The 22,625-nt window shown below is 42.0% G+C and overlaps 1 protein-coding gene across 1 annotated transcript in view; it reads left to right on the top strand.

Annotated features, from left to right (window-relative positions):
* The window catches only part of LOC126484437 (mitotic checkpoint serine/threonine-protein kinase BUB1-like), a 220,226-nt gene that overhangs the window by 39,548 nt on the left and 158,053 nt on the right, over nt 1-22,625 (top strand). Inside the window, exon 4 of the mRNA XM_050107954.1 lies at nt 12,386-12,611. Within this exon, the coding sequence (XP_049963911.1) occupies nt 12,386-12,611 (226 nt within the window). The remainder of the gene's footprint in view (nt 1-12,385; nt 12,612-22,625) is intronic.

Here is a 22,625-nt window from a genome sequence, read left to right as displayed (position 1 = left end):
AGGTATGCGAGGCTAGACAGAGGGTGGAAGGGTGGTATTATACTTCAGGGGAGGCTCGGAACCGCAGAGCGCCACCAAACTAAAAGTCGCTTCACTGGAAGACACCACTGTAACGGCGCGCTTTGTTATTGAGGTGTGTTTCTGCTTCACAATCCATCAGCTGGAGTTCACTTGCTTCTAAACTTCCCTTGGAGGTGTAGTCAGATTAGCGGACGTGAGAGTGAGAAACTCGCAATCATTTTTAGTCTTAGGCGGCTTGAAAGAAAACAGGGAAATAAGTAGGTCTAAAATGACAGTAGACTTAGCACATCTGCAAAGCAGTGGAACAGTGGAGTGTTAGTTGCAAAAAGTAGATGAGAATTCGAACTATCACAATCTATTGAACAAGAAAAGACAAATAGAATGGACAACGCAAGGAGGGCTCCACATTCTAGGTTTGACAACAAAATGAAACGTTCGATGGCATAGGATTGTAAAAAGTAACACTGGAGAAAGATTTTTGTAAGGTAAACTTCATGCATTCTTTCGAAAGGCAAAACAAAATCATTCTCAATAAAGGAGATCCAAAGTGAAATACAGTATAATACAAAAATTCTGCAACAAAGTTGAATATAAGGCAAATAGCATAATAACATCAAATAGGAAATACTTGTGCAGTAGTTGGGAGAGGGTATCTTTAAACGCTTAATACACTCCATGCATGTGGACATGTTAGCAGCTTGGGGATGCAAATAAATTTATGAGGTGAAGTTACTCGGGCGGTGAGGCGGAAGGACAGAAGAAATTATGTTTAAAGTAGGTTTTGCGTAAACAATGTGGTGCCTTTTTATGTTAAAGTGCTATCCATTGATAACGAAGATAGTTTTAGTATGCATATTGCACTTTTTAACAGTGGCAAGTACAGCACGCGGAGAGTGGGGAAGTAAGGAGAAGTAGGGGGGTGGGGGGCCTTAGGTGGCGACAGTTGGGCACGGTTAGTGGGACGGTGCGGGTTGGTGGAGGGGCGGGGAGGTACCGCAGTGTCAGATGAGTATCTCCGGCCTTCTACATGATGGCCGCCGCACGTGCGGCTCCCTGGTTGACAACACAGCTGATTTTGACAGGCAGAGTGCACATGTTCACAGTTGCACAGTATCAGTGTTCAAACAGGAAAATTACATAATGTTATCACTCCTTCATACAATATTCTTATTTAACATTAACTGTATTGGTACTGAACACAGAGCTGCTGTCCGACCACTAGGCATATCATAACACATAAATAACATAAATAAAAATAACATAAATGTGGTGTCACCGCCAGACACCACACTTGCTAGGTGGTAGCCTTTAAATCGGCCACGGTCCGTTAGTATACACCGGACCCGCATGTCACCACTATCAGTGATTGCAGACCGAGCGCCACCACACGGCGGGTCTAGTCTAGAGAGACTCCCTAGCACTCGCCCCAGTTGTACAGCCGACTTTGCTAGCGATGGTTCACTGTCTACATACACTCTCATTTACAGAGACGACATTTTAGCATAGCCTTCAGCTACATCATTTGCTACGACCTAGCAAGGTGCCATATTCAGTTACTATAACTACTTCAAGAATGTATTCTGAACAGATAATATTGTGAATCATGTACCGTCAAGAGCGACGTTTATCATTAATGGATTAAAGTTAAGTATAAAACTAATTACGTCCGCTTTCTGAATTCTCATTCCTTGTCATGTTCCAGACCTCACGTCAGTATGGTTCTTCCCTTCTCACGCCAGCCTGCGTGAGCTAAAACCCGTGCATTTCGGCCTCCACTCATAACACGGTGTTGGCTCTTCTGCTAACACAAAAATAAGTAAAATACAAGGTAAAACTAGGGGTTAGAACTAGGCCAGCATTGCAGAACAGGCTGGGCAGGTAAAACTCTGAAGGCTCTTTCAGAGGGGGATGCTAGGGTAACACGTTAGTTATTATAGTATGGGAGCACAAAATACAAATTGTAGAGGTAAAAAAAAAAAGTAATAAGGTGGTTGCCCGAATCTTGTTACTTTCTCCTTTGGTTGATTGAACTAGGATTCTCTTAGGCACAAAATAGCATATCCTTTTCTAGTCTGTAGATCTGAGAGCTTAAGGATGCTTCGACCTGAGCCCGTATCTGGGGCAAGCTGGGGGCAGGGGAACTTTCCATTTTCTCCGCTTCACAGGAGGAGCAGGACCTGATTGTCTCAGAAGGTGGTGGAGGGGCATAGTTCCTGTATAGGGTTTTAACCTGTCAAAATGGACAATCACCTTGCGGTCAGGCAGTTGTAGTTCTGCATTAACAGGGGAAGTAAGCTGAATAATTGAATATGGTCTGTCATACAGGGGGGTAAGTTTCTTCACTCTTCCTTTCTTTACACTAGGTTTTTTCAGTAAAACCAAATCACCAGGTTTGTTTGGGGGGGAGAATGGCATTTTTATTTCTTCTTTCTATTTGCTTCCTGGTTGCCTTGAGGTTGTTTCCTTGTACCTTCTTCCAAATGTCCTTAAGGCGGCGGGATAGCCCCTTAACGGCTGTGTGATCAATTCCCGGAGGTAATTTATCGATCTCAAAGGGAGATTCCATAGAGCGGCCAAACACTATCTCATAAGGGGTATGTTCAGTGGCTTCGTGGAAATGGCTGTCGTACGCACTTGCCACGTACGGAATGTATCTTTGCCAGTCGCTGTGGGTTGAGTTAACGTAATAGGAAAGCATTTGTTTCACAGTGCATTCAACACGTTCAATGGAGCCATTTGCCTGAGGGTGAAAAGAGGTGGTTCTCCATTTTTTAATTCTCAGCAATTTGCAAATTTGGATAAATAAGGCGGACATAAAGTTGGTTCCTTGGTCGGTTATAATGGCGTCAGGGATTCCGAAAGGAAGGACAAGATGATTTACAAAAGCTCGTGCTACGGTTTCAGTTGACATGTCAGCAATGGGTACCAAAATAAGGTATCAGGAAAAGTGATCAATAATAGATAGAATATATTTGCTTCCTTGTGTACTTACTGGAAGTGGCCGACCATGTCTAAAGCAACGAACTGAAAAGGTTTTGATGCCTCGGGAAGAGATTGTAAGGGGATTTTGAATCATGGGGGTGGTGCTCTTTGGGCACATGGTAGGCAATTTTTTTATATACTTAGCAACATCTCGCCAACTGTTGTCCCACCAATATTTCGCTGAAATGCGGGTGTTTGTGGCTCTTTGTCCACTGTGGCAATCTTGGATACTGTTATGGCACTGGACAATAATTCTTGATTCCAAAGCCTTTGGTATTACTATACGCTTGCCCAGGGGGGTCTTACAATATGGAATTCCATCCTCTGTAACAAAATCCGGATGAGAGTGACACTGACAACATTTTGCATCATTTTCCTGGGAGTCTTTTAATTCATCAATTAGTACATCGCCTGTTTGAGATACTCTCACCTTTCTACTAAGAGCTTCAGCATTCTGGTGCAATCTTCCAGCTTTGTGTTGCACTTGGTGATCATACTCACTCAATTTCAGGGCTCAGCGTGTGAGACGGCTGCTAGGGTCTTTTAAATTTAATAGCCGTTGCATTGCTGCATGATCTGTTACTATTGTAAATTTTCTCCTGTAAAGGTAGCATCTAAAGTAGTTAACTCCGAACATTAGTGCCAGTAATTCTTTCTCTGTCATATTGTAGTTAATTTCCACCTGGTTCAGTTGACCGGACGTGTAACCAATTGGTCTTTCCTCGCCATCAATAATTTGACTCACAACAGCTCCTATGGCAAGGTCGGATGCATCACATGAGAGAATGAATGGTTTTTCGACATTGGGATAGATCAACAAGGGGGAACTGGTTAGAACATCTCTGAGATGCTGCACGGCATATTCACACTAGGTGGTCCATTGATAGGGTACATTTTTTTTCAACAGGTGGGTAAGGAGTTTAGATATTGCGGCATAGTCCTTTACAAAACGCCTATAATAATAGCTGAGTCCCAGAAAGCTTTGCATTTCTTTTACATTCTTAGGGGAAGGAAAGGCTCTAACTGCTTCAATTAGACTGGGGTCAGGTTTTACTCCATCAGCACTAATAATGTGCCTAGGGTACTGCACTTGACTCTCAGCTAAGAAGCATTTTTCTATTTTTTAGCTTAAATTAGCACTTCTTAGTCTAGATAAAACATTGCATAACCGGGTAACATGCTCATCTATGGTCCTGGAAAAAAACAATAATATCATCTAGATAGACTAGGCACATTGTGGGTTTCAGGCCTCTAAGTAATAGGTTGGCAAATCTTTGGAAAGTGACTGGCGCATTGCGCAACCCGAATGGCATTCTCAGAAATTCATATAGACTGGACGGAACTACAAACACTGTTTTTGGCCTGTCCTGTAGTGCAATTGGTATTTGGTGGTACCCCTCTTCATGTCAAGGGTAGTGAAATATTTACAATTTCCTAACCTGTCTAGTGTCTCGTCAGTACGGATGAGAGGGTAAATATCTGGAGTGGTTACCTTATTTACTGCTCTCATATCAATGCAAAGACGGTAGGTCTTCTCCCCGTTGATTGACTTCTTGGGGATCACAATGATTGGGGACAACCAGGAACTGGCGGAGGGTTGTATTATCCCTGCTTCTAGCTGTTGTTGGATAGTTTCTTCCACAATGGGCTGGAGGTGGTACAGAATTCTATATGGTTTCTGTGCAATGAGCCTTGCATCTCCGGTGAGAATTTCATGGTAAACAATGTCAGTAGCTGGCAGATAACGCCTTTCCTCGAATAACCAGGAGTGTTCTTCCAAGACAGAGTACAATTTATTTTGGTCAGCCACAGGCAGATGAGCTAGCTAGCTTATCCTTAAATTTGTCTTTGAGCACGGGAGCGATATGACATATGTTACGTCCCGGGAGCCGGTGTTTTTGGTTAGATTTTGGCTTCTCTTGTACAGGGCCGCTAGCTATAATGGTGCCACTAGGAATCTCTACCTCCTTCATTCCAAAATTGTCCAAACAGACAAGAATGTAAAATTTCTTCCCCTGAATTTCTGCTGTTTTTAAACTGCATTTAACATGGACTTGTAATCTGCTGAGGACATTGTTTTGACGGACTGGATCCACCAAGACGGCTGTTCTCAGCAGTTTTCGGGATTTGACCCCAAACCAGAGAATGCGTCCCGTGCCACCGCTGATTCTAACAGAGGTAGTTGTACGCAACGCTCATGTTTTCGCGGAAGGAACCTGTGCAAGCTGCTGCGTTTCACAAATTCCTTGCGACGGATTGATGTGGGGGCTGCCGAAACGATGGGTTTCCTCACCGAGACGGATGGTTTGCATTTCGTAATCGACTACACTCTGGTAGTGGTAAAGGAAATCGCTCCCCAGGGTGACATAGAGATATCACCTTTGTTTCCGAATTACGTCCGCGTCATAAGTGTAGTAGCTGGCTCCGATTCTCAACTTAACTTGGCGATGCCCAGCGTGTACGATTATCTGGTCACTCAACACTTGTCTATCCCCATGCCCTGTGAATAACACACTCGTTTGTGCTCTCGTGTCAATAAGTACTCTTACCTTCTTTCCTCTAATTTTACCCTGGGGGAAGATACTCGCTATCTCATTTACAACACCATGATGGACTGGATGCACAAATTTTACAGGGGGTGCGGTCTGGCGGCGTGACTTGCCCCTCGACCATTTCTTAGCTGTCTTTGGGGTCGGGTTTGATTGTTGGTGAATTGTTCCCTCTGCTTGTTATACAAGGGGCCACCATTTCCCGAGTTCTGCGGGCAGTTTTTACTTAAATGTGCCCTGTAATTTCACACTGAGAGCAGTAAGGTGGACGGCACTGCGTGGCAACATGGCCTGCCTTTCAGCAATGTTGGCATGCCTGCTCGTATTTGGAAATCGGGCACGGCTGTTCGTCTGGGTACACCGAACTAGCAACAAAATGTGCTACCTCCTCTCGCATCATCGCAAGTCGTGTGGCATCATGCAACGAGGGGGGTGATGCTATTTTGACCTCCCCTCCCACGTACAGGTCGATTGCACGTATAAATATGTCATTCGAGCAGGCTTTTGTTTGCTCGATTAACACTTCTTTACGTGCGGGATCGGAACCCAGTGTGTAAGTGCGGCAAGTCACAGCACAAATTTGGTCAGTAAATGCTTCTACGTCCTCTCCTTGCTTCTGGCAGAGGGTGGATAACTTATCCCTGTAGTAGCGGGCATTGCGTTGGTCCGAATACCTTTCTTTCAACCCAGAGGCAGTGTCCCTAAGGGTATGCACTGGTTCAATATAGGTACGGGTGTCACCTGACAATTTAAGGCAAGTACATTCACCAGGAAAACGTCTGGCCAAGTGCAATCACGGCCTACATCTCAGACAGTTTGCAAAAAGGAGTTTATCTGTTCATTGGGTTTCCTGGAAAGTGTCGGGATAAAATTAACTGCAGGGAAACTGTTAGCCAAGGTGGCAATGTGTGGCTGGGGTATTATGCTACTGGAGGTGCTTGCAGCCGTCATTTGCGGCGTAGCAGGGTGTGTTTCTGGCACACTTAAATTGGCAGACTGGGTTTGAGCCAATTTTTGGGATTCTTTTGTTAATTCTATCTTCCGTAATAGTAATTTGTCAATTGCTGCTTGGAGGGCAGCTACTGGGTCTTGTTTTCCCATAGATGAGGAGTTATCTTCGTCAGTAGCGGTACTACAAGTTTGAGGCATGGTTACAATGTTAAGGCACCTAGTGCTTGCTGAAGACTTTTACAATTGGTGCACAGAAAGAAAAGAAAGGACCTATATTGGACTGGATGACGGCGTAGCTGACAGCATGGAGGCGGCGGCATAGAAAAATGAAGCGATGAACTTACAGAAGTTGTGGCAGTGGTGCGCTGGGCAAAGGCGGCTAGAGACAGCGGCAGTGTCGACGGCCGGATGCCATGCCTCAGCTAGTTGGCTGGAACATGTGTCCGTACCACGGCACGATGCAGAAGGCGGCCTCCTGCAGCGTAGAATGGCGCCTGTGGCGGCAGCAATGCGGCGACTGGTGGTGATGTGACGTGTGGCACTCGGCCACAAGGCCTGGAGTTCGCTGTGGCAGCTGCTTGGAAAAAGGTGCCGATAAGGCGGAAAGTTGCGTGGCAATGCCACGAATGTGTGCACTTATTATCGCGTGGTGCATCTGGCACGTCAAGCGCGAAGTATTGCTGGCAGCTTCATTAGTACAGCTAGTTAACTTCAAATGAGGCAGGCCTAATGGTGAACCATCCGACTCCTGACACCAGTTGTTAATGCGTCAGGATTGGCCAGGAGGGGAAAGCAGTAGGCAGCCATTGAGGTGAAGAATAAAACATAGTTTAAACTGTATGAAGCTTTAATGCTGTAAAGAAAGACAGGCCTGGAGAAGCAGCTGAGACTGAATGGTCAGCCGCCCGAGAGAGGAAGTGAGGAGGACATCTGATCGGTTTGTAAACTGCCAGCAGAAGAGAGCGAACAGTGTGTCCGCTCCCGGCAGCCTGCCACGGTTCCATCCCCACTTGACCACCTCCAAGCCTCCCTATTGGTTGGTCAGATCGTAAGACGCGTAGTTCGGTAGCATTACCTCATCAGCAACGTGTGAGCTTAGCTACTGATGGTTCAGCACGTGAGTTTCAGGGTGGTTCTATCTGGCTCTGGGCAACGTGGCTGAGACGCTGCAACTTACCTCCAGGCAGAAGGCACTGATGAAAATCAAGTGAAAAAGTAAAAATCAAACTTTATACCTATAAATCCATTCAGTATCGGCCCTCACTGTACACCGAGTATTTTCACTGTGAATGCGCATAGATGGAATCCTATTCTCTGCAGGCACTTAATCCTACCTAAATTGAACACTAGACAGGTATCACATGCTGCTATCTTCGCAACAATTATGGACGCAAATACTGTTTTTGGACAACGCATCCACATAAAGTGATTGTAACTCTCATTTGTATTCTGTGTTTTCCCATGTACACATTTTTTCAGCAGTTCAGGATTGGCTAGGTACCTGAAAGTTGGTTTTATAACATCTACAACAGCAAGTGGCAAATCATGTTCGTGGGTATATGGCTTTCCACTAATTCTCTTCATTAGTGAACTCAATGACTTCGCCGAAAATTGTTCTTCACTCTTACGAGCAGCATCTGTAACACTGTTATTTAAATTTTCTGTACCTTTTACACATGAAATTCGATATTTCCTCACGTCTTTGAATATGTGTCCATTGTTATGACCTATTTCGAACAAAACTGGTTGATATATGCAAAACTAAAAACTCAAATAAATTTGTAGCACTTACTATTCAAAAAAATCAGGTTGTAAGCAAAGGAACAAGTGAAAATAACCTTTCTCACAGCCTTATAGACCCAAATATTGTTTGTTTCGATTGTGTGAATGAAAAATTAATGCACAACAAATTTATAGCGTAGAGAAGGTGTGGATCACAGCATATAAAGCGGGAGCATGCCATGTGCAGGTGCCGAAACAAACTTTTTAAAACATATTTCTAGCCAGAATTTGATTATGAAATTTTGCAATGTAAAGAATCAATCTAATAAATCACACAATAAAAGAAAATCGATTTTTTTTCCAATTTTGCCCTACATCTGCCCTTAATGTAATCACAGGATAAGCTATTGCAAATGTGAAATGCTAGTACGTTAATAACTAGCATAACAGCCAAGATGTTGAATGCAGGCATGCAAACGTGCATGCATTGTTTTGTACAGGTGCCAAATGTCAGTTTGTGGAATGGAGTTCTGTGCCTGTTGCAGTTGGTCAGTCGATACAGGCATGTCCCGTATGTGCTCAACTGGAGACAGAACTGGTGATCAAGCAGGCGAAGGCAACATGTCAACACACTGTAGAGTGCGTTGGATTACAACGGCGGTATGTGGGCGAGCTTTATCCTATTGGAAAAACAGCCCCTGGAATGCTGTTCATGAATGGTAGCACAATAGGTTGAATCGCCAGGATGATGTACAAATTTCCATCAGGGTGCATGGGATAACCACAAGAGTGCACTTGCTGTCTTATGAAATCGTAACCCAGACCATAACTCCAAAGTCCATTGTGTCCAGCCTGCAGACAGGTTGATTGTACGCCCTCAACTGGCCGCCTCCTAAGCAGTGCGGGCCATCACTGGCACTGAGGCAGAAAACACCACCTTGCCCTCCAATGAGTTCTCCTGTGACACCACTGACATTGCAGATTGCAGCGGTTTTGGGTCAGTGGAATGCATGCTACAGAGTGTCTGACTCAAAGATTTGCTTGAAGTAACTGATTTGTATCAGTTCGTTGTGTCACTGTGGTGCCAACAGTTGCCCAGATTGCTGTTACAGATGCAGTAAGATGTGCCAGAGCCATATGCCAAACATGATGGTCTTCACTCTCGGTAATGCCACGTGGTTGTCTGGAGCTCAGTCTCCTTGTGACTGTACATATTCGTGGCCAACACAGCCAGCAATCATGTACAGTGGCTACAGTCCTGCCAAGTCTTTTTGCAGTATCGCAGAAGGAACTTCCAGGTTCCCATAGCCTTATTACATGATCCCACTCAGTCTCAGAGGATTGTTAATAATGGTGTCTTTGTCATCTTGCAGGCATTTTTAATCACCATCAATTCACCATGTCCAATCTCAAAGGTAACTAATGCTCACGACCATTAAAGCGCATATTGAAAGCAAACTTGATTTGCACCCCCTTAGTGGTGCTGTTAGCGCCACTCTTATGCGACTGGTGCGGAATTTGAATAGACATCATATTTCTGATTTAGAAACACGCCTGCCAGCCTTTTATGTCTCACAACTCTTCCTTGGTATTGCAATTTTTTTCCATCAGTTTACTATTAGTGAGATACAGTTGGAATCTGTAAACTCATTCAAATACTTGGATGTAACATTTAGTAGGGACATGAAGTAGAATGATTACATAGGCTCAGTGGTGGGTTAGACAGGTACCAGGCTTCGGTTTATTGGTAGAATTCTAGGGAAGTGCAATAAGTCTACAAAGGAATACAAATCACTTGTGCGACCCAGCCTAGAATATTGCTCAAGTATGTGGGACCCATACCAAAGAGGACTAACAGGAAATATTGAACATATACAGAGAAGAGAAGCACGAATGGTCACAAGTTTGTTTGACCCATGGGAGAGAGTCACTGAGAGGTTGAGAAAACTGAACTGGCAGGCTGTTGAAGATAGACAGAAAATATCCCAAGAAAGTGTACTGAAAAAGTTCCAAACACTGGCTTTACATGATGAGTCTAGGAATACACTACAACCCACTACGTATCTCTCCCATAAGAATCCTGAGGATAATATTGGATTAATCACAGCACACACAGAGGCATTTAAATAATCATTTTTCCTGCACTCCATATGTGAGTAGAATGAGAAAAAGCCATAGTAACTGGTACAGTGGGACGTACCCTCTGCCATGCATTTCACATTGGTTCACAGAGTGTGGACGTAGATGTAGATTTTAGGCATGTGTTGGGTCTTGCCCACTCGTCTTGTGTAGGGTGCCTATGGGATCTGCATTCTTGGAATGATATACAATAATTTAAGCAAATAACATTAGTAGTTTTATTTCAATAAAGCAGATTGACAATACTTAACTTTGGGTTTAGAATAAGTGTCGCAAGTGTTGGGCAACAGGCAATATAAATCAGAGGCCTGTGGTATATACAATGTCAGGCAAGTCTGTTACACAGTTTGTGGATCACTACTAACCGTGGTTGTAGCACACTCTGCTACGCTGTGCTAATAGTCTGCATATACTTCCCATTAATGTACGACCAAGGCTGGCAGGAGTGGCGCTCATGTTCACTTCTCGCAGAGGTCGCTACTGTCATTGCGGGGTCCTTGTCAGTGGGCTATTGGCTGACATCGTCGCACTGCCTTCTCTGGTCTTGCGTTCTTTCTCTTTGTTCCGTTGCTCGTGGTTATGCCTGAACAGCATGCACTCTCCCATATGTTTATTATATATTTTAATGTCTCATTGTCATTTCCAGACAGTCTTTCAAGTGTCCAAGGCCATTGTCCAATGAAGATTACACCAGGAAAAAACTTTGTTCATCTCACTAAGCATTTAATTCACGTTTTGTGTGGGTGCTGATAGTCACATTGTTGAAACCTTGATAACAATATTATCATTCAAGTGATATCTGATCAGCTGTTCCATCACTTTGTTAGGACATTGTGATATAGTGTTGGTGATCAATTGATACCACGAAATCAAGTTTCTTCCCTTGTTTGAACGCAGAGCTTATCCTGCATGTTTTCAGAAGCTTAATATTTTGGTATACATACATAATAATGTATCATTGGTAGAAATGAATGTATGTTGCAGTGGATATTACCTGGACTAGGACCAGTACTTTTATAAAAAATGAATAATGGGATTTGGATCCTGTGTGCGTGTAGGATGCTAGACTGGAGGTGTTATTTGCTTCTCTAGCATCTGTTCCATAGCATGAATGGTAGCATGTAGCAGTATATAGGGTTGTTGAGGTTTTGTGAAGCTTCTCACTTTCTTCCACACATTTGAGATTCCAGTATTGCAGAATTTCTCAAACTAACTTTCTCCTCCTTTCTCAGTTTCCTCTAGGTATCCACATATATTTTCTGTAGGTTGATATAGTTTTATTTTGTACTCATATTTTCTCAGTGCTTCCCTACCACATTCACAATATGGGAATAGCTTCATTTCTAATGCAGAATGGCTTTTGTTGAATTTCCTCTGAGATAATTTTAAGTAAATCACTGAGTTACTTTGGAATAGTTGGAAGTTAGTTTTTAAATTTCTTTATTTGTTTAACATGAATTCTTCCAGGAGGCTTATGAAAATTTCTCTTGAGGATAGTTGAAGTAGCAATATTTTGAACTATGTTCTTTAACAATACCATGTTTATCAGTTGTGTTTCTCAAGTATTTTTAAATATTAATTGTACCAACATTCAGAAACAGAAATGACATCTGTCAAAACCAAACTGGAGAAATTTTTGGACCTCGTATGCTCTTAGTTATTGAGCCTACTGCAATTGCAAAAAGTTACTTCACTGAGTAAGATAGGGTGGTGTTTAAAGCACTGAAGTGACATTCTGGAGAAATAGGCTTCAAGTCTGTCTTCAGGTATCCACATGTATGGTGTTCCCTAAATGATCTAAGCTGAACCACAAGACATATCCTTTAAAAAGGCAACAGCTATTTTTCTCCCAACTTAGGCTTGTGCTTCATCTTTAATGACTTCATCACAGACAAGACATTATACCCTGATCTTATATCTGTCCTTCATCCATTATTTCATTGCAAAATTTATGTTTGTGTATCTGCTGCTATATTTTTTTTGACACTGAATTAATTGCAGATGACCTCTTTGTCTTACAGAAATTTTCACATAGCTGTTGCACGTCGAATGTTAGATGAGACAAAAGTGCATACGAGCTCTGGAGCTGACAAATGGACTGGCTGCAATGTTATATCAGATTTAAGAAAACTTGAGTCATTTGGCGAGCTTACTGCTGGTGAAACACAGTGGATCACCTCAAATGTCCTGAAACCAGTGGAGAACTTACCTTCCAGATTTGCTACTAAGTGTCCAAATGTCACTGAGGTATGTTTGAATGAATTTATGAGGTGAAACTTGCGGTTACTGTTGCACTTGAACACAGCATAATAATTGAAAAAACATTGGACTGTTGCAAACAATAGTATGAGGAAAGATACTGAGTATAGGGGCGATATGTTTAGCAATAAATAGATACGTTTACAAGTGGCTGACACCATAGTTTTTTAATATATAAACACACACACACAGACACAGAGTTTGTATATACTCAAAATAAGAGCATGACTTGAGAAGTTGATATGTCATGTTTGATGTCCCTCTATGTGCCTCTCTCTTGGTCAACATTTCCTGCCGCGCGGGATTAGCCGAGCGGTCTAAGGCACTGCAGTCATGGACTGTGTGGCTGGTCCCGGCAGAGGTTCGAGTCCTCCCTTGGGCATGGGTGTGTGTGTTTGTCCTTAGGGTACTTTAGGTTAAGTAGTGTGTAAGCTTAGGGACAGATGACCTTAGCAGTTAAGTCCCATAAGATTTCACACACATTTGAACATTTTTTTTTTTTCAACCTTTCCTCTACACAGTGGGAGTTTTCTTCTCTTATGTGATAATTTGTGTATATAAAAATCATTAAATGTGCAGCCTTTTTAAATACAGAAATTGTTCCATAGAAATTTGGTGTTAAAAAATGTGTAGTGAGTACTATTCACTATAAGTTGTGCACAAGTGATTTTGTCGCCAATAGATTGTGTAGCCGTACTTGAAGCAAGCCTAGAAACGTGGGAAATAGTTTGATAAATGCAGACTCTTGCAATAAAGCATCCCACAAAAAGAGGCAAGTAGTGTGGTACTTTTGATTAATTAAAGTGCCATCACTAAAGGTAAGCATTTTAGGATATGCTTGAGTGACTGTTACAGTATCAGTTAAAAATACAAATTGCTTTAACCAGTAGCATTTATTGTTCTTCTGAACAGTAAAATATAATAATTTAATTACTATGTCTTATGAGTCTGTCTTGGTGGCAAGTTTGAAATAAATTCATTATTTTAGTGAATTTATCTCTCTGTGTGTGGGTATAGGGGTAAGGGGATAGACACACACACACACACACACACACACACACACACACACAGAGAGAGAGAGAGAGAGAGAGAGAGAGAGAGAGAGAGAGAGACAATTACAGATCAAGAACCTACAACAAAATCAGCTAAGTTACAGACAAGGAGGACCAGGACCAGGGTATCTGTCCTGGGCGACAATTTCACGGGGGGGCGTCACCAAATTTGTATTCTTGAGGAACAAAACCTGGTTTCACAAAGCACCTAGCATCCAGCGCACGTTGGTCTAGTGATTATTCATATGATTTTGAAACACATCCCTGTTGATTTTTTAACAGTTTTGAACACATTCCTGGTCCACATAGTCGTATTGCAATAATGACTATGTGGAAGATGTGGCCTATTCTACACCTTATTTTAGATCTATGTGACGATGCTGTGCTGATTATATTTATATATTTTGATGATGCCATTATGGCCTATTACTTTAGGACATGGTGTAAAAAAGATCTGAGGATGGTCATTATCTACTGGAATAAAAAACATTTGGCAGTATTGGATCACTGTATACGTGACTCAGTACTGGTACTCCAAGAAAATTTACATCCTGAACCCACACTGAAAAGTTTAATTCAGTTCGAAGCCTACTTCATTCGGAATCTGGTCATGCGAATGCACACTATAAGACGAATTATGCTTTTTAGTATGGTTCACGAAATTCTCTTAGAGTATCCTCTGATGTCTTGTTTGTTTTAGGACATATTGTAAGACCTTTTAATGTACGAACATACGGGCTTCCTACATTGTCACAGCTGCGCAAGCGTGGTGACGCCTGTTGTCTGGCGCTCTCTGTCAACTGCTGAAATGAACCTATTTCTAACAGGTCACAGGAAAATATTGCAAATGGTGGTCTGAAAAATGTTAAGCCTAGTTTACCTAACAACATTGGGTTGCGTCACTTATTGCATGGAATGAGTTGCACGCAAATAGTTTCATATATGATTGTAGACACGGTGACACCAGTATATTTTGTTGTTTTGTGGGTTTCTGAGTCGTGTCTGAAATGAAAGTTTTGGCAGCTGCACATCACTTGAGTTGTGATGGAGTTAACGCTTGTTGCTGCATAATTAAAAAAAAAAAAAAGAAACGTGTTTCAATTCGTGACTAGATGAAGAAAAGACATTAGCTCAGTTGCTCAGCAACCTTGCTGAAATAATTTATAATGGAAGATCCAAAAAGTTCTTTTAATTCTCTTTGACTGTCACCAGAACTGTTCACGTTTCTTCTAAATAGAGTTAATTATGTGATAGGAAAAGAAACGGTAATGCATGAAGCACTGTCGCCAGAACTGAAATTACATATCACATTGCGTGCATTCCAGTGGAGAACACTCGGCATGCTAGAAGATGCAATTTTAGTTGGTGGTGATGCTTTTTCATTAACACCAATAATTATTAACATTAACAGCAATAATTATTCGAAGCAGACCGCATTAAGAAGAGAATGGTTTGCAAACTACTGTCTTGAAGATATATCTGTACAGTGGCAATATTTCAAAATTCAAACATATGTTAATGGGGAGCACTGCTGTGACGTTTTAAATAGATGAATACTGAATAAAGAATGCAGCTTCTTTTTTTGTGTACCCTTCCCTCCTGTCAACAATATTCCTTAAAAAAGTCAGCCAACTTGAACAGTGGGATTTTAGTCTTGTAGATGATGGCATTTCCACAGCCAGAATTGTACTTGCTTGTATTTTTCTTAATTCAGTTGTATATGTGTTCCCAATTCAATAAATTTTGCCCTACAGTACTGATATTGTCAAGCTATCTGTGTTCTGAGCGCGAAAGTGTTGCTTATTTTTTTAATCAGCGTCACTGAAATCCCACAAACACCTATGCAAAGTATAGATACCCAAAAAACGGACATTATTCTCCGTTCTCCACTTCATATTTCAGTTTGTCCACACGCCATGAACACACGTAAGTTCAAAACTCGTGCAGCTAGTGTTGCCAAAGATGGAACACGCCAAAAGTGTTTAGTTTCACCAACGAGTTGGGCAAACGTGCAGCGCACGTGCGCAGTGGCCGGTAGTGCAGTAGCCTGCAACCAAGTGTCGTCATGTAAACTAGGCTTTATTTTCAAAGTAAATCTCCTTTTATGCAAGATGAAGTATGTGCGAGAATGTACGTTGAATTTCTTAAATCGCAGAGCGTTTGACTTTCATTTAAAAATCAAATCTTTTAGGACGAGCCATTTAGAAAAATTTCGAGCCCAGAAGATCAGACATTAATGTCATTGTTAAACATTTTACTGGCACATCTGTGTGATGTATCTTATAGTGTATGTAATACGCGCAAAAAAAAAAAATAAAAATTATATGTGAAAACTTAGCTTCTCTTGCAACTTAGTAATCTATAGGTAGTGGAGAGTGGGTGTAGTAATTCCAACGATAAATAATCACTTGCACGTCCATCAATTACTACAAATACTTTTGACTGTTTAGCCTTGCGAGACATAAAGGAAAATGAGCTAAATATCATGAGGTCCTTGTTAACTACAACCTTGCAATTAGACAAGCAAAGGAGGCATCCTGGAAAGCATTCTGTGAGGAAGTGGAGAGCACGGCTGCTCAAGCTAGACTTCACAGAATCCTTGCTAGAGTACCAACCAATCCAGGAGGTATGTTGAGGAAAGAGGATGGGGAATATACAAAGACAGCACATGGGACGCTGGAACTGCTCCTCAAAACTCACTTTCCTCAATATGCTCTGCTGGACAACACAGACAAGAATGTGATCCCGGAGAGACAGTGGTTCTCAGGCACTCGAAGAGGGGACTGGGAATCGGCCAAGGAGTGTGTGGACTTTAATAAAATCCAATGGGCAGTGGGAACATTCCAGCCATTCAAGTCACCTGGCCCAGATGGAATCTTTCCAGCTCTCCTGCAACAGGCAGGAGAGAATCTGATGAGAGTCCTATGCAGGTTATTGAGGGTTAGCCTAGCAGTAGGAATCATTCCCATTGCTTGGAGGGCAGTGAAGATTGTCTTCATTCCAAAGCCAAGGAGAACTGATCATACCAAGGCCAAGACTATGAGACCAATCAGTCCATCCTCCTTCATTCTCAAAACATTGGAAAAAACTGGTTAAGGCATACGTTTGGGAGAGGAGGCTAATTAGGGGCCCCTCTTCATTCAAACCAACACACATATCAACCAGGTAAATCATGTGAGACAGCTCTCCATCAACTCGTTGAGAGGGTGGAGAAAGCACTTCACTTCCAAGAAATAGCCCTCTGCATCTTCCTGGATATCGAAGGGGCGTTCAGTAACATGACCTTTGATTCCATGGTAAAGCCAGCAGAGGTACATGACCTAGGAACCACTATATGTAGGCGGCCAGGGCCATGCTCAGTGGAAGGAAGGTAGAGGCTACCACAATGAATGAAAAGATGGTAATTAACACCACCAGTGGTTGCCCACAAGGAGCAGCCCTGTCCCCTTTGTGGAATCTAGTGATGAACGAACTCATTGAGGAACTAAATTCCAGACAATGCTTTTGCCAAGGATATGCAGATGACCTCACAGAAATACTTAGCAGATTTACTGATACAGTTAGAAATATGGCATAAGGAGGATTGTACATTGTGCAAGACTGGTGCATTAAACAGGATCTAAGGGTTAATCCTAAGAAGATTGTTGTGGTGCCATTCATGAAGAGGCATATCCAACACTCAAGTTGGAATCTAAAGCACTTCAATGAAACTCTACCTGTGAAGGGGATAGTGAAATATCTAGAGGTAACCTTAGATGAGAAACTAACATGGACCCCTCACACTAAGAGCAGCTGCTCCAAGGCGAAAAGTACTCTAGTGAGTACCAGAAGGGCTTGTGGTAAAACTGGGGCCTAAGCCCCAGAGGTATGCACTGGATATACACCGTGGTGGTTAGACCTAGGATTTCCTACAGGTCCGCATTGTGGTGGAAGAAGGTAGAACAGCAGGTTGCAGCTAAGGAGCTTGCTAAGGTGCAGAGACTGGCCTGCTTAGCCATAACAGGTGGAATTAGCAGTACACCAACCGCTGGAATAGAAGCCATGCTGGACATGTCTCCACTACGCCTCTGGGTCAAGATGGAGGCAGCAGCTGGGGCGTACAGACTTAAAGCTGGTAAAAACTGGATCTCATTGGGATATCCAGAATCACACACTAATATAGTGAGTGAGGTAAATATAGGAATGGCTGGGGAAATGATGGCCAACTATATAATAACTCCTTCAACAAGCCTTACAATATAATAATCAGAAGCAAGGAGTAGTGGGAAAAAAACAGTTCGACACTGTACGGGGGACATTGTTTGGTTCAACAATGGATCAAAATCAGACCAAGGCTTTGGGGCAATGGTGTACGGTGTTCAGCCGCAACTGGAGGGCATCATCTCTCTAGGAAAACTGGTGTCGGTATTCCAAGCTGAAATTACTGCAATCAGGGCATGTGTGGAGGAGAATAGGTGTAGGTGCTACAAGGACAGTAGCATCTACATCTATTCAGACAGCCAGGCAGTCCTGAAATCACTGGCAGCTCCTGCAACGAGATCTAAGATTGCTGCGGAATGCCACAGGGCTCTGGTGGAGCTAGGGGTAAGCAGTAGGGTAAACCTAGTCTGGGTCCCTGGACACTCAGGGATCTTTGGCAATGAACAAGCCAACAGATTGGCCAGGATGGGGGCAATGACTCCATTTATTGGACTGGAACCTGTCCTGACAATCACCAAGGCTATGATCAAACTAGAACTACGGAACTGACTTAGGAAACAGCACGTAGAATATTGGACCAAGGTCCATAAACAAAATATGGTAAGGTAATGATACCAATGCCATGTTTTAAAAGAAGCTCTGTAACTCTGCGATTGAACAGCAATGGGATCAAACTCATGACTGGACTGATGACCGGCCATGGGAAATTCAGAAAACACCTACACACAGTGGGTATAATGGAAGACGACTCTACATGTAGGATCTGTGATGAGAGTGAAGAAACTGCATCAAACCTAATCTTTGAATGCAAGGCATTGGAGAGCAAAAGATACAGAATCATTGGAACAACTAGACCTGAAGAAATTGTGTCTAACAAAAAACTGGTAAAGGGACTTGCACTATTTAAGGGCATTGGTTGGCTTTACTAGATATACAGGGAGTGATACCACACAATAAACTCGGTTTCGGTGCGGACAGTGGCGGGTTAGACCTAAACTGTTTTAACTTCCCTGTCAAAATCAAGTTGAATCATCAAATCCTGAATACTTTTACTCTCGCAGCATATACACAATGCGTGAAGCATAGAGCGCATACTACAGAGAACTGATCTGGCAGAGATACAGTTGTTCTCGCTGCGATAGGGTAGCAATATTTGGGGGGGGGGGCAGTGGTTCTACGTCCCTACAAATCTTCGAGACAAATATTATATGTGAAAGCATTGCTTTTCTTGTAGCACTACTACGTATATTAATTTCAACCATTAACTTTTCCTCTTTGTGTGTTCACACTACTTAACAGTGATGTTGCTATTGGCTGACTACATCACGTATCCTATACTCTGAACGCTGTCATCGGCTGCCGAGATCATGTGACATGAGCTGTGACTGGCTTACAAAAGTGCATCATAATCTCGGTTTCATTGCTTCGGAAAGTAACATGCGGTATTTGGTGGAATCCACAATTATACTTTCGTAATATGAAAATATGCAGCGTACATGTTGCTGTACGTCAAAGACCTTTCCAAAAAGGCGCTAAGAAGAAGAGAGACTGGAACTGAATAGCAGGGACAGCTCTGTATTCTATAATTAATAACATAGACAACCATATATTCAATGAAGTTGTGTCGAGCAAGTATACATGGACTTCAAGAAGTAAACAAACTGTGATAGCCCAGTGTGCAGTCTTGATACACACACATCCAGTCTGCAGACAAGCTAATACCCAAACTAAGCGAAAACAATGAAGTTCGTATTAGTCAGTGTTCTGCGATAAAATTCGTGAATGCACAAGATGAAATGTCTGTTCGCATTCATGAAAGAACGAAAAACATGTACAATGATTCAACAGTGGATATCAGCACTGTTAGACGATGGGTTCATCTCTGTGATGAAGCTGAAGGGCAAACATCATTAACTGATGAAACACGGAGCAGAAGGCTGGTGACTGCAGTAACTCCACACAATGTTGAGCAAGTTGATGACATCATTCTTAGTGATTGCCGGGTGACTGCAGATTTGTGTCACATTGCCTCTCTCAGTATAGACAGCATGATGACGAGTATTCAACAGCTGGTATACTTGAAAGGTTTGTGGAACTTACGTGCCAAGAATGTTACCAACCAGAATAGAGAGAGAGAGAGAGAGAATTGCATCCCAACTCATGCTTCGCTTCCATTCGGAGAGAGAGAAGCTTCTGGAAAAAATTGTGACGAGACAAATTGGATTCTTTTTTTTTTAACCAGAATAAAAGAGGCAGTCAGTGGGGTGACATCACAGAAACTTACTGAAGAAGAAAAAGTTCAAAACTGTGTAATTGGCAGGGCGGGTTATGGCTACAGTATTCCGGGATGCAGAGGTTGTTTGTGTAGTTGATCTTTTCTAACAAGGATGCACCATAAACTCTGTCCAACATGTCATAACCCTCAAACAGCTCAAAGTACGTCTTCAGCGAGTTCGCTCAGTAAAAGCTATGACCGATGGTTTTTTGCATGACTATGTTTCCAAAATGAATTTTCCACTCTGATGCAGTACATGTACTGATATGAAATTTCCTGGCAGATTAAAACTGTGTGCTGGAATGAGACTTGAACTCAGGGGAACTTTGCCTTTGCCCACAAAAAGTGAAGAACCTGAGTTCACGTCTCGATCCAGCAAACTGTTTTAATTGGCTGAAAATTGTCCTGACTACTCTCACTTGATTGGAAGCCGATAACGGGTGTTGGGATGTTTATCAAGAAACAAGCACCAGAGATACCAAAGGTACCTCAACTACTATCATCTGTTGTGGATATTATTTTCTGATGGGTAGCACAGTCTCTGTCTCCAGCTTTTTTCTTGACTGGGGTAGTGAGTCAGTGGTAGTTCTAAGAGTCTTATGCAGGGGTGACATGGACCAAGGAGCACTGACTGTATTTCACACATCCTTCTAACAAACAAGATAGAGGTGCTTTTCCTACTACTGAAACATTAATTGAGTGATAGAAACGTACTTCACCCATTGGGAAATCCGCTATGACCCAAAGGGAGGTGAATGTAAAAGGGTAGGGCCTATTAAACATCATCAATTTGAATGTACAGCCTGGATGACTTATTCATAATGCCAAAAAGTCCATTCCAGCAGGCATAGAGGGAATAGGATACTACTAACTACAGAGTTTGGCAAATGTTGGAAGAAATTGTTGTTGTTTGAGCTACAAGGTTGTGTTTGAATCAATCCAACGGCTTGCACATATGGTTCAGGAGACTAAACTGGGTCACACTTTCACTGAAGTTCACAATCTGTACCATAGTCCCTAGTACTGATTGGTTCTGGGTTTAATGGAAGGATTGAACCAAGAATTGATTCAAAGAGCCTGATCCTTTTAAGGAATGAGCAATAGGTGATTCAGAGAAAAGGAATGGCAGCTCATCTGATCCTAAGTGTCCCTCTGGTGACACTAATGAGCGGTTTGTTTGCATTCCTTAGTAATGTGCACAGCTTCTCTCAGCCATTGTTCTATCTATTGCTTTGGGAATGCAAATGGGGATCATTGGAGGGAAGGCAATGGTCTGTTGGGAAAATTTAGAGAGAGAGTCATCCCATACCAAATCAAAACATTGCCAACCGGACCATCTCCGATTTTCATCAAATTTGGTATGTTTATTGCATATCTCAAGACAATGAAAAATTCAAATTTTCAGAATTGCAGCTCAAGTTCGATAACATAATGGCCAGTCATGGTCCTAAAAATGTGCAGAAAATTTGACAAACACTACTGACAAAAACGGCTGTAACTTATATTCCGATAGAGATACAATTGTGAATCAGGTAATTTTGGAACAAGTTTTGAAATGATATCAAGCGTGCTCATATTCAAACAAGGTACATAATTAAGATCAGTGATCTTGTTCTTTGATCTCAAATATCTCAAAACTTGTCATCTTCAAAATTTCTGAAAAAATATATTTGCTTTTTCATTTATTCTATTTGTTTACACATCAAGTTCCGTTGGACCAAATTGAGGAGCAAATCTCCAAGGTGATGGAACACATCAGTACATGAAATTACAACATAAAAGCAGTAACAGATAAAAATAAAATGTTTATGAACCCGAAAAAAGTCATTCCGTAAGTTTAAGTAAATGCAATCAACAATACAACAAGAATCAGCTGAATTTTTCAAGGAACTCCTCGACGGAATAGAAGTAGTGACCCATGAGGAAACTCTTCAGTTTCAATTTGAAAGCGCGTGGATTACTACTAAGGTTTTTGAATTCAAGTTGTAGCTTATTGAAAATGGAAGCAGCAGTATACTGCACACTTTTCTGCACAAGAGTTTAGGAAGTCCGATCCAAATGCAAGTTTGATTTCTGCCAAGTATTAACTGAGTGTAAGCTGCTTATACTTGAGAATAAACTGATATCGTTAACAAGAAATGACATTAAGGAATATATATATTGAGAGGCCAATGGCAAAATACCCAGACTCGCGAACAGGGGTTGACAAGAGGTTCGTGAACTTACACCACTTTTTGCCTGAACCGCCCATTTCTAAGCCAAAAATATCCTTTTAGAATGGAAAGAGTTACCCCAAAATATAATACCATATGACGTAAGTGAATGAAAATAAGCAAAGTAGACTAATTTTCATGTCGAATGATCACTCACTTCAGATACTGCTCAAATAGTAAAAATGGCAGCATTAAGTCTTTGAACAAGATCCTGAATGTGGGCTTTCCACAACAGTTTACTATCTATCTGAACACTTAGAAA

This window comes from Schistocerca serialis, chromosome 6, assembly GCF_023864345.2.
Source record: "Schistocerca serialis cubense isolate TAMUIC-IGC-003099 chromosome 6, iqSchSeri2.2, whole genome shotgun sequence".
Classification (NCBI taxonomy): domain Eukaryota; kingdom Metazoa; phylum Arthropoda; class Insecta; order Orthoptera; family Acrididae; genus Schistocerca; species Schistocerca serialis.
This window is presented reverse-complemented; position numbering and strand designations above follow the sequence as displayed.